Source organism: Penaeus vannamei, chromosome 29 (genome assembly GCF_042767895.1).
Source record: "Penaeus vannamei isolate JL-2024 chromosome 29, ASM4276789v1, whole genome shotgun sequence".
Lineage (NCBI taxonomy): Eukaryota > Metazoa > Arthropoda > Malacostraca > Decapoda > Penaeidae > Penaeus > Penaeus vannamei.
In genome coordinates, this window is record NC_091577.1 from 31,284,607 (window position 1) to 31,297,106 (window position 12,500).

At 41.1% G+C, this 12,500-nt stretch overlaps 1 protein-coding gene across 1 annotated transcript; it reads left to right on the forward strand.

Moving 5' to 3' along the window:
* Positions 1-340: 340 nt before the first annotated feature.
* LOC113803894 (glutamine synthetase) lies at positions 341-11,265 on the forward strand. The gene is made up of 3 exons (XM_027354704.2): positions 341-447; positions 9,135-9,303; positions 9,677-11,265. The coding sequence occupies exons 2-3, from the start codon at positions 9,147-9,149 to the stop codon at positions 10,603-10,605; spliced, it is 1,086 nt and encodes a 361-aa protein (XP_027210505.1). The 5' UTR covers positions 341-447; positions 9,135-9,146; the 3' UTR covers positions 10,606-11,265.
* Positions 11,266-12,500: the final 1,235 nt, after the last annotated feature.

The window sequence follows — 12,500 nt, forward strand, 5'->3', positions numbered from 1 at the left end:
CTCTCTCTCTCTCTCTCTCTCTCTCTCTCTCTCTCTCTCTCTCTCTCTCTCTTTCTCCTCCCCCCTCTCTCTGTCTCTTTTCCTCCTTCTTCCTTCTCTCTTCTCTCTCGCCTTCTATCTCTCTCTGTCTCTCTCCCTCTTTATCACCCTCTCCCCCCCTTTCCCTCTCTCTCTCTCTTTCTTTCTCACTCACTCCAAATTTTTACATTGCGTAGATTAGCAGACCGGTATCGACCAATCAGAACGCCACTACGTCACAACTCTCCTTCTCGACCTCCGCCTTCACACCCCCCCTCCTCCTCCTCTCCCCCCACCCCCCCCTCCTTCAGCGGTCCCGCCTCCAGTTCTTGGGAGTATATAAAGCACGCGTGACAAGCTGCGGTTTCCAGTCGTTTTCAGGATTCAGTGAAGGAAGCATCTATTTTGTGTTCTATGAGACTCTGACAGGTAAACACGGGAGATTATTTTTGTGTTTGGGATTTTGCTATGTTCGTTTCTGTTGGGTGTGTTAATGTTTAGTTTAATTTCTTTATGAATTTGAGGAGGAAAAGAGAAAGTTTTAATTTTTGTATATTTTTGTGTGTGTTGCGGGTTTTAATGTTGAAAGTCTTTTGTTTTAAGAGGTCGATACGCGTGTATATATATGTATATTTTGTAACTGTTTTCGATAATTCTGGTTCTTTTCTTCTTCGAAAATGTTCAGACGACACTTTGTATTCTACAGCATGTCTGCGTTGCATTTGTATTCGAGAGAAAGGCGCGCGTCACACCCATCTGTCTGTGTTGAATTGCAATAATGCATTGTATAAAGAAGGGTTTAAAAGTTAGTTCATGCTTAAACTTTATACAGGTTTACGTTCCGTGTCGCACATATAAAAGTATCTTTTGTTATTTATACAGGTTTACGTTCTGTGTCGTACATATAAAAGTATATTTTGTTATTTATACAGGTTTACGTTCTGTGTCGTACATATAAAAATATCTTTTGTTACTTAGTCCACTTTTTCTTCGTATGTTTCGATTTGTCTTAGTGGGGAAATAGTGAAATATAAAATGATTATTTGAAAAATGTCATAGCCGTGAAAAAGTGAATAATATGATATATACATTTTAAAAATCCGATATTATACAGACGTGAGAATAGCGAAAATAAACCGTATGTTAATTTCTAAACATTTCTACTCACCTTTAAATCACCAATTCTTTTCAGTATGTTTAGTTTATTAGTGGATACCATGATGTAATGGATTTAAAAAAAAAATCACACTATATATTTTACCAACAAAATTTGCATTAACCAAATTTTTAAGAAAGAGAGAGAGAGAGAGAGAGAGAGAGAGAGAGAGAGAGAGAGAGAGAAAATCGAAGTTCACTCCTTACATCAATAATTTTTAAGCGAAAAATTATTTACTTCAAATTTCACTAAGTTTGCCTAAGTCTTCGCTCTGACTGTGTCCCTCCCACCCTCTCTCTCTTTATATATATATATATATATATATATATATATATATATATATATATATATATATATATATATATATATATATACATTTATATTTCTCTTTTCTTCCCTCCCTTCCTACCCTCTCTCTCTCTCTCTCTCTATCTCCCTCCCTCTCTCTCTCTCTCTCTCCCTCCCTCTCTCTCTCTCTCTCTCTCTCTCTCTCTCTCTCTCTCTCTCTCTCTCTCTCTCTCTCTCTCTCTCTCTCTCTCTCTCTCTCTCTCTCTCTCTCTCTCTCTCTCTCTCTCTCCCTCTCTCTCTCTCGTTCTGTCTGTCTGTCTCTCTCTCTCCCCTCCCTCCCTCCCCTCACCTCTCTCTCTCTCTCCCTCCCTCCCTCCCATCACACCTCTCTCTCTCTCTCTCTCTCTCTCTCTCTCCCTACCTCCCTCCCTCCCTCTTCCATCTCTCTCTCTCTCCCTCCCTCCCTCCCTCTCTCTCTCACCCCCTCTCTCTCTCTCTCCCTTTCCCTCCCCCTCTTTCTCCCTCTCTCTCCCTCTCTCTCTCTCTCTCTCTCTCTCTCTCTCTCTCTCTCTCTCTCTCTCTCTCTCTCTCTCTCTCTCTCTCTCTCTCTCTCTCTCTCTCTCCCTCCCCTCCCTCCCTCCCTCCCTCCCCTCACCTCTCTCTCTTCTCTCTCCTCCCTCCCCCCCTCACTCTCTCTCTCTCTCTCTCTCTCTCTCTCTCTCTCTCTCTCTCTCTCTCTCTCTCTCTCTCTCTCTCTCTCTCTCTCTCTCTCTATCTATCTCTCTCTCTCCCTCCCTTCCTCCCTCCCTTCCTCCCTCCCCTCCCTCCCCCCACCTCTCTCTCTCTCTCCCTCCCTCCCTCTCTCTCTCTCTTTGATATTAAAGAGATTCTACTTTCAACCTCGCTCCTTTTCGTAATAACACTCTTAAAGGCCAACAGATAACACACTGTTTTAAAGCTGCTTTGTGAACCCGTTTCCTGTTCTGCGTTATCTTCACTGTCTCTTGCCCTGGTTTTTTTATAGTTAATGTAGCGATTTTCTTTATTTAATTTGTTCTATCATAATCATTATTTTTACTGTTGTTATCATTATTATCATTATCGATATTATCATCATTATTGCTTTCGTTATTATCAATTTCATTATCATCATTAATACTACTATAATTATTATTATCAATAAAAAAGATAAATCTGCTATTAAATTATCCATATATTTTCACTGGATAAAACAAAGAATTTGTCCTTTTCTCGGACATTGAATTTAATTGATTAAAGTAACTCATCCGAAAAAAAATATGTATTTATATACGTTTATATATAAAGTAAATATTCCCATAAGGTTTCGGTAATTGTAAAAGTCATGATACTTAACGTGCTCTTATGTTTTCAAATATTATCGGAATATTCTCAAAATAGTTACCAAGATAAATCCACAAAAAATAGTACTTAATATGGGTCTTATTCACGATAGCAACTAATGGAAAGATTATGAAATATAAACATCACATCACTACACTTAACAACAACAACAATAACAACAACAACAACAACAACAACAACAGAAATATTAACAAAGGCTTCTATAATAGTAATAATAGTAGGAGTAGTGATAGCAGTAATAATAGGACTAGTAGTTATGATAGTAATAATAGTAATAATAATAACTGTAGTGATATTCATAATAATAGTTATCATAACAATACTAGTAATAGTAATAACAATGATTGTAGTAACGATTGTAATAATAGTAATAGTAACTATGACAGTAATAATAGTAATACTAATAACTTCAGTAATAGTCATAGTAATAGTTATGATAACAATAATAGTAATAGTAATAATAATGATTGTAGTAACGGTTATAATAATAGTATTAGTAGTTATGATAGTAGTAACAGTAATAATAATAAAAAAAATGCAGTAACAGTCATAGTAATAATTATAATAACAATACTAGTAATAGTAATGATAATGATTATAGTAACGGTTGTAATAAGGGAAATAATAGTAATAGTAACGATAATGATTGTAATAACGGGTGTAATAATAGTAATAATAGTAATAATAAAAATAATAATTGTAATAACGGTTGTAATAATAGCAATAATAGTAAGAGTAACGCTAATGATTGTAATAACAGGTATAATGATAGTAATAATAGTAATAATAGTAGTGACATTTGGACGAACAACAAAAAACAACAGCAATAATAGCAACAACAGTGACAACAACAAAGGACCTTCACCCCCAAGGACAGAACTCGACAACCTTACGTGTTGTTTTCTCATCTTTATCTGTTGTTCTTATTTCCTTCTTCATCTCTCAACCCCGGCCTTCATTTCTTCCTTTCTTATTCTTTTTATTTGTTTATTTATTTGTTTGTTTGTTTTTTTGTTTGTTTCTTTAAAAAATCGATTGATTTATTTCTCGTTTTTTTTCTAATTTTTCTTTTTTCAATCTGTCTTCGCTTCTTCTATCCTTCTTAACTTTGTTTCTGATTCTTTCTTCCTATTTTCCTTTTTCTTCCAACCCATCTTCCTTCCTTCTTTTCTATTTATTTATCTATTTATTTGGTCTCTCTAAAAAAACAAAACAAAAAAGAACCTCAATTTTATTTCCATTTCGTTATTCCTATTTCACTTCTTCCTTCCTTCCCTCCTTCGCATTTCTTTAATTATTTGGTCTCTTAAAAAAAGCCAAACTAGTCTAGTCTGGAATTGCTATACCCCCCCCACCCCACCCCGCCCCGCCCCCCTACCCCCCCCCCCTAAGAACTTGTCTCGATCTCCTTCAGGTACGAAAATGAGGCAGTGTTGCCAATGCCATATCCGCAAAAAACGCTAGTCTGGACTTAGAAAAAAAGAAGAAAAGAAAAGAAAGAAAGAAAAAAAAAAAAAACGCTAGACATATGAGTAAAAAACTCCACATTTCTCCGCTTAAAATAGGACTTAGAAAAAAACTCGCTAAATATAGAGTAAACTTTCAAAAATGAAAAATTACTCGCTAGGATATATTTCAGGAACTCTAGATCGAGCGGAAAAAATCGCTAGAATGGCAACACTGATGGCACTGAAGGAGCAAATGCTACTCGCCTTGGCCCAGAGTGGTCACGTGATCATGGTCTTGGAAGTCGAAGGACGGACGGAATAGTACAGTAAATAAAAAAGATAAAGATAAAAATAAAATAAACAAAAAAGTGGAAAATATTGTTTAAGGATCTTTTTTATTTTTTTTTCATTTATTATTATTATTATTATTATTTGTTTCTCGCCTTTTTTCTGTCTTTGATTTCTCTCTTTATTTTCAGTCTGTCTCTGCGTTTCTTTTTCTTTTCTGTCTCTCGTTCTGTTTCTTTTGTATATATTTATATTATGTCTTTTTCACTTTGTCTTCTTTTTATCTCTCTTTATCTCTTTATCTCTGTCCCTCTGTGACTCAGGGTCAGGTCGGTAATTTACTGTTCTATTTTTTACTGGCTCACTTCCTGTCTTTTTTCCTCTCCCATCTCTTGCTCATAATCTCTCTCTCTCTCTGTCTCTGTCTCATTCTTTCTCTCTGTATTTGCCTCTGTCTCTTTCTTTCTCTATCTCGCTGTCTCATTCTCTCTCTCTCTCTCTCTCTCTCTCTCTCTCTCTCTCTCTCTCTCTCTCTCTCTCTCTCTCTCTCTCTCTCTGTCTCTGTCTCTGTCTCTGTCTCTGATTCTCTCTCTCCCCTCTTTATCTCTCTTTATGTCTATTTCTCTTTTTGTCCCTCCTTTTTATCTACCCTTGTCTCTCTCTCTCTCTCTCCCTCCCTCCCTCTCCTCTCCATCTCTCTCCCTTCACCCTCTCTCTCTCCTCTCCTCTCCCTCTCCCCCTCTCCCCTCCCTCCCTCCTCTCCCTCCCCATCTCTCTCTCCCTCCCTCTCTCTCTCTCCCCTCTCCCCTCTCCCTCCCACTCCATCACCATCTCTCTCCTTCACCCTCTCGCTCTCTCCATCCCTCTCCATCTCCCTTTCTCTCCTTCACCCTCTCCTTCCTGCTCAATCCCTTTACGTCACTCCTTATCTACGGAAAGATTACGAAAATGCCACATAACATGTTGACTAATACCCGACTTACTGATAAGGAGACGGGATAAAGGTCTTTAAGAATATCCCTTATCTCTTATCAGCCGCACAAACACGCACAATCTTGACGGTTTATTACGCTTCGTGGAGGATAAAAAAAAAAAAAAAAAATGGTTGGTAGGCTTTAACCTTCCCACTCTCCCTCTCCTTCTTCCCCTACCCCTCTTCCCTCCCTCTCGTAGACAAGTAGCTAATTTGTGTTCAGGTGAATAATGCTTTTCTTCTTCTACTTCTTCTTTTATTTCTTCTTCCCCTTCTCCTTCTTCTTCTACTACTTCTTCTTCTTCTTTTCTTCTGTTTTTACTTCTTCTTCTTCTTTTCCCTTCTTCGTTTTGCCTTCTTTTTTCTTCTTCTCCTTCCCCTTCTTCTTTTTCTCCTTCTTCTTCTCCTCCTCCTCTTTCTTCTCCTCCTTCTTCTTTTTCTCCTTCTTCTTCTCCTTCTCCTCCTCTTTCTTCTTCTCCTTCTTCTTTCGTGCTTCAGTATAATTTATACTAATTCTTCTGCTTCCGAATTCTTAAAGAACCGTTGATAAATTATTATAAAATATCATAAAAATAATGATGAAATATTCATAAAATTATTGATAAACCATAGCGAAAACTACTTGACAAATTCTGATAACCTATTCCAAAATTACCGATAAGATTGACTAAAAAAATAGATAAATAAATAAAAATTACCGATAAGATAGACTTAAAAAAAAGATAATAATAAATAAAGAAAAAAAAAAAAATTCTCACTGACGACCTTTATACACATAGCGGGGTGGAGGGGGGGGGGTGGAGGGATGCACTAGGTCACCCTTCCTCTCGTGTCAAAGGTCATTTCTTCACCGCATCTTGGGCAGGATAAGCAAGCATGATAAGCAAGGCAAGCAAGATAAGAAAAGAAAGCAAGATAGGCAAGCAAACAGGATGAGCAAGCAAGATTAATAAGCAAAGCACAAGATAAACAAAAAAGTACGATCAGCAAGCAAGACAAGCATGCAAGAGAAACAAGCAAGCAAGAAACCAATCAAGGTAAACAAGACAGCTAAATAGATAATCAATCAATTAAGATAAACAAGGTCAGCAAGTGAGACAAGCATGCAAGAGAAACAAAGAGAAGATAAATAAGCAAGCAAAATAAGCAAGGTGAGCATGAAAACAAGCAAGCAAGATAAACAAGCAGGCAAAACAGCAAGCAATCAAGATAAACAAGCATTCCAGAAAACAAAGAGACTCAAACAAGCAAGATAAACAAGCAAGCAAACAACCGCGAGCAGCGATTTCTTGACAAGCACCTCAAGCACGCCTCCCCCCCCCTCCCCCCCCTTGTCCGGTACCAGAGTCCACGTTTACAACAGCTGATTCCCGACCCCTTTATAACAACCCTTAGAACTCATTATTTTCGCTTATGAATTCGGTTTTTCTTCAGTAAGAGAGGGGGTATAAGTATGTTCGTGCTGTCGAAGAAGTGTTTTCTTGGGTGTAAAATTCGGGTGTTGGGTTGATGTGGGTTTTCTTGTTCGCTTTAAAGGGGTTTGTGATCACGTGTACTGGTGGGTGCTTGATGACGTCATCCGAGGCGGGGTAGCCGAGGTAACTGACTTTCTCTCTCTCTCTCTCTCTCTGTCTGTCTCTGTCTTGAGTGTCTCTTTGTCTGTCTCTGTCTTGAGTGTCTCTTTGTCTGCCTCTGTCTTGTGTGTCTCTCTCTATTTCTGTCTTGTCTCTCCCTTTCTCTGTTTCTGTTCTCTCTCTTCTTCTCCATCTTTCTGTCAAAAGCGTGTCTCTTGCCTGTCTCTCTGTCTCCCTCTCTCTTTCTCCGTTTGTCTGTCTGTCTTGTGTGTGTCTCCCTGTGTATCTCTTTCTCTACATTATATCTGTCTCCTCCCCTCTCCGTCTGTGTTTGAGACGTGAATATGTATAATTAATTAATTTAATTACGATTGTCTATAATTGTCTTTTTCTTCTGGCTCTCGCTCAACTCTCCCCCTCTTCCTCTTTCTCCTCCTTTACATGCTTACTCCCTCCTGCCCCGTTCTCCTCCTCCACCTTTATCTCCCCCTCCTTTACATCCCTTCTCGCCCTCATTCTCCTCCCCGTCTCCCCCCATTCGTCTTGCCTATGCCATGCCCTCCTTCAGCCCCCTTCTTCTCCACCTTTATCTCCCTCTCTCCCTCTTTCTCCTCCCCATCCCTCCTTCAGCTCCCTTCTCCACCTTTATCTCCCTCTCTTCCTCTTTCTCCTCCTCATCTCCTTCCATTCGTCTTGCCTATGCCATGACCTCCTTCAGCCCCGTTCTCCTCCCCTTCCTCCCTTTCTTCTTCTCCTCCTCCTCCTTTATCTCTCTCTTTCTCCTCCTCATCTCCCCCATTCGTCTTGCCTATGCCATACCCTCCTTCAGCCCCCTTCTTCTTCTCCTCCTCCTTTATCTCCCTCTCTCCCTCTTTCTCCCCCATTCGTCTCGCCTATGCCATGACCTCCTTCAGCTCCCTTCTTCTCCCCTTCCTCCCTCCTCCTCCTTTATCTCCCTCTCTCCCTCTTTCTCCCCCATTCGTCTTGCCTATGCCATGCCCTCCTTCTCCTCCTCCTCCCTCTTTCTCCTCCCCCTCTCCCCCATTCGTCTCGCCTATGCCATGCCTTCCTTCAGCCCCCTTCTTCTCCTCCTCCTCCTCCACCTTTATCTCTCTCTTTCTCCTCCCCATCTCCCCCATTTATCTCGCCTATGCCATGACCTCCTTCATCTGCATCCCGTCCTGGTATCCCTTACACCGTGTTTACCCCACCACGGAGCGTCCTCGGAAACCGGTGGGAGGTCCCGTTGCTAGGGAGGTGTTCACGTGATCAGGGCGGGGCAGTGGTGGGCGGGACACGTGAGTATACGAGTGTGTCTTGGAGATAACGTCGATGGATAAAAAGAAGAGGGGGATTAGGAGGGAAAAGAGGGGGGTCGGTATGGAGGGGAGAGGGATTAAGAGAGGATATGATGTTGATAAGAAGAGGAGGGGGATTAGGAGAGAGAAGACGTGTGTATTGCTTAAGAAAATTGTATACTTGTAGCAACGATAGAGTAAAGACAGTCTACGGATATGCCACGTCCCATTTGCACACAGAGGTGTTGTGTCAGATTATATATATAAATATACTTCGATATGTGTATTTTATATATAAATATACTTCGATATGTGTCAGATTTTATATATAAATATACTTCGATATATGTAAGATTTTATATATAAATATACTTCGATATATACGTCGTGAGGGCAAATTGACAACCCACTATTTCCTTTTTTTAATATAACAATCTAATCTATATTTCTGCATCCACTGACACAATTAAATAAACAAAACGAAAACACAAAGACATACTTCACGTCCCAGAAACATTTACATTTACAACATCAAGGAAAATAACAAAACCTCTAACGAACATCAAAAGAAACACATACAAACGTCTAAGAAACGTTTACAACCATAACCCTATAAAATAAATAATTAACAAATACTTACAAACGTCTCAATGATATCCACAACCTCACAATTAACTAAAAATAATAACAATTTCTCTTCTTTTCCAGACGACGTCCACCATGGCTCAGCTAACCAACAAGACAGTGCTAGACAGGTACCTCAGACTCGAGATCCCAGACCAGAAATGTCAAGTCATGTACGTGTGGGTGGACGGCAGCGGGGAGAACCTGCGCTCCAAGACACGTACCCTCAACTTCATTCCTAAGGCTCCTGAAGGTGAGTGTCGTAAGAAAAAGGAATGAGAGAAAAGAAGAAATTGGTGTTGTGTTTGTGATGGGGGGACTGTGGGACCCCGTTTTAGGTTTTTCTTTTCTTGTGTATTAAGGGTTGTCTCTCTCTTCTTTCTTTTTTTCGTTTTGCTTTTCCATCTCTTTTTTCTCTTTCTCTTATTCTGCATTCATCACCCTTTAAAAAATAGATATGTAGAATTCTTCTCCTCTCTTACTACTGCACTTCCTACCATCGACTACAAGTGTAACATTATTCTTATTTAGCTTCAAGTAGATGAGTCATATGTGCACAAAAACGCCCCCTTCTAACAGACAGTTCGACTTAGCAGCTCTTCTTACTTTCTCTTTCCTTTTTGCAGAGCTCCCCATCTGGAACTTCGACGGGTCCTCGACAGCCCAGGCCGAGGGCAGCAACAGCGACGTGTACCTGCACCCGGTGGCGCTCTACCGGGACCCCTTCAGACTCGGCAACAACAAGCTGGTGCTCTGCGAGACCTACAAGTACAACAAGAAGCCCACTGACACCAACCACCGGTACAGGTGCACGGAGGTGATGACAAGGGCCGCCAGCCAGCACCCCTGGTTCGGCATGGAGCAGGAATACACACTCCTCGATGTAGACAAGCATCCTCTGGGTTGGCCCAAGAACGGCTACCCGGGGCCTCAGGGACCCTACTACTGCGGCGTCGGAGCCAGCAAGGTCTACGGGCGCGACGTGGTGGAGGCCCACTACAGAGCCTGCCTCTACACGGGCATCAACATCTCGGGAACCAACGCGGAGGTCATGCCCGCCCAGTGGGAGTTCCAGGTAGGACCCTGTGAAGGCATCAACATGGGCGACGACCTCTGGATGGCGAGGTACCTCCTGCACAGAGTCGCCGAGGACTTCGGTATCGTCGTCACCCTCGACCCGAAGCCCATCCCCGGCGACTGGAACGGCGCCGGCATGCACACCAACTTCTCCACGGCGGCCATGCGAGCACCGAACGGCATCACGGCCATTGAGACGGCCATCGAGAAGCTCGGGAAGGTCCACGCCGAGCACATCAGGGCCTACGACCCCCACGGAGGCAAGGACAACGAGCGCCGCCTCACGGGCCTCCACGAGACGTCGTCCATCCACGACTTCTCCGCCGGCGTGGCCAACAGGGGCGCCTCCATCCGCATCCCCAGGGGCGTGGCCGAGGAGAAGACGGGCTACCTGGAGGACCGCCGCCCCTCGTCCAACGCCGACCCCTACGTCGTGTCCGAGAGGCTCGTCCGCACCATCTGCCTGGACGAGTGCTAAGACGAGCGGCCGAGGCATTCCCTCTGTGTGTGTGTGTGTGTTTCCATGATACTGACTACAAGCATGAACTCTATAGCATGCTTACACATGTATATTTAGCTAAAGCCCAACTACAACCATGAAAATGCGGCTATGAAACGTGGTAAAAATTGCGTCATATATACGTGGTAAGAATCAATGAAAATATGCATAGAATTACACATGAATAGTGTTATAATATACTCAGTTCATCCTTCCTTTTAATCGATTAAGAGATATCGAGATGACCAGAGTCTATTGTGATAATTTCTGTTCAATAGCCTAATTTATCATGCACAAAAAGCAAAGTATATTTATTGCAACAAAATGTTACTTTTTGTATAATACTTTTCATAGTTTTTTTTTTCTTTATCATCTTACCTGTAATAATATAAATACAGAGATGTATGTACATTCCTGTGTATGGATACTAATATATATATGTATATATATACATATACATATAACTATACATACATATATAATCATATATATACATTTATACATTGACTTCATAGATTTCAAATATGGTGTGTCACCAAATGCATTATCATATCAAGTGTACCTGTGAAAAGGTAGAATTATATCACCTGTAATTAAAGGCTGTAAATAATAGCTTAAAATGAATAAGTTTACACGTTACCATTCTTTTCTTTCCCTGCTATACACTGTTTTTTAACTCCTTATGTACATAACCTCTTATACCGGTGGTTTTATATATCATATTATTATTGGAGAGAGAGAGAGAGAGAGAGAGAGAGAGAGAGAGAGAGAGAGAGAGAGAGAGAGAGAGAGAGAGCAAGAGAGCGAGAGATTGAGAGAGAAAAAGAGAGAGAGAGGGAGAGAGACAAAGAGAAAAAGAGAGAGAGAGAGAGAGAGAGAGAGAGAGAGAGAGAGAGAGAGAGAGAGAGAGAGAGAGAGAGAGAGAGAGAGAGAGAGAGAGAGAGAGAGAGGAGGGAGAAAGGAGGAGGGAGAAGGAGGAGGAGGGAGGGAGGGAGAGGAGAGAGGGAGGAGGAGAGGGAGAGGGAGAGGGAGAGGGAGAGGGAGAGGGAGAGAGAGAGAGAGAGAGAGAGAGAGAGAGAGAGAGAGAGAGAGAGAGAGAGAGAGAGAGAGAGAGAGAGAGAGAGATAGAGAGAGAGAGAAATCTAAGAAGACATAATGATATTTTTTCTCATTCTCTCACGTTATAATTTTCTTCTTTAGCATATCAGGCATATACTGACATACAATAAAACTTACTCAAACTCATCTTCATAAAGCATCCATACTTCTACACCCTCCTTCTTGTACACGGACACACATAGGCCTAGTTCTTAAGAATCTGTCTCCAACCATACACTTCTCTAATAAAAGAAAGAGGAAAGAGGAAGAAGAAGAAGAAGAAAAATGCCAGCGTTATGGGAATTTCAATGCCACCAGATAAGAGTGATCTCATTGCAATCTTCTTAGAAGTGTTTGGAATGAGTTGCAGAAAAGTGTTTGGAATGAGAGTTGCAGAAAAGTGTTTGGAATGAGAGTTGCAGAAAAGTGTGTGGATTGAAAGTTGCAGAAAGGCGTTTGGAATGATAGTTGCAGAAAAGTGTTTGGAATGAGAGTTGCAGAAAAGTGTTTGGATTGAAAGTTGCAGAAAGGTGTTTGGATTGAAAGTTGCAAAAAGGCGTTTGGAATGATAGTTGTAAAGAGGTGTTTGGAATGAGAGTTGCAGAAAAGTGTTTGGATTGAAAGTTGCAGAAAAGTGTTTGGAATGAGAGTTGCAGAAAAGTGTTTGGATTGAAAGTTGCAGAAAAGTGTTTGGAATGAGAGTTGCAGAAAAGTGTTTGGATTGAAAGTTGCAAAAAGGTGTTTGGAATGAGAGTTGCAGAAAAGTGTTTGGAATG

Bases quoted from the DNA above. Each gene is read 5' to 3' on its own strand.
- LOC113803894 (XM_027354704.2), top strand. From the start codon at position 9,147: ATGGCTCAGCTAACCAACAAGACAGTGCTAGACAGGTACCTCAGACTC. The intron at 9,304-9,676 runs GTGAGTGTCGTA...TCCTTTTTGCAG, and splicing joins CATTCCTAAGGCTCCTGAAG to AGCTCCCCATCTGGAACTTC.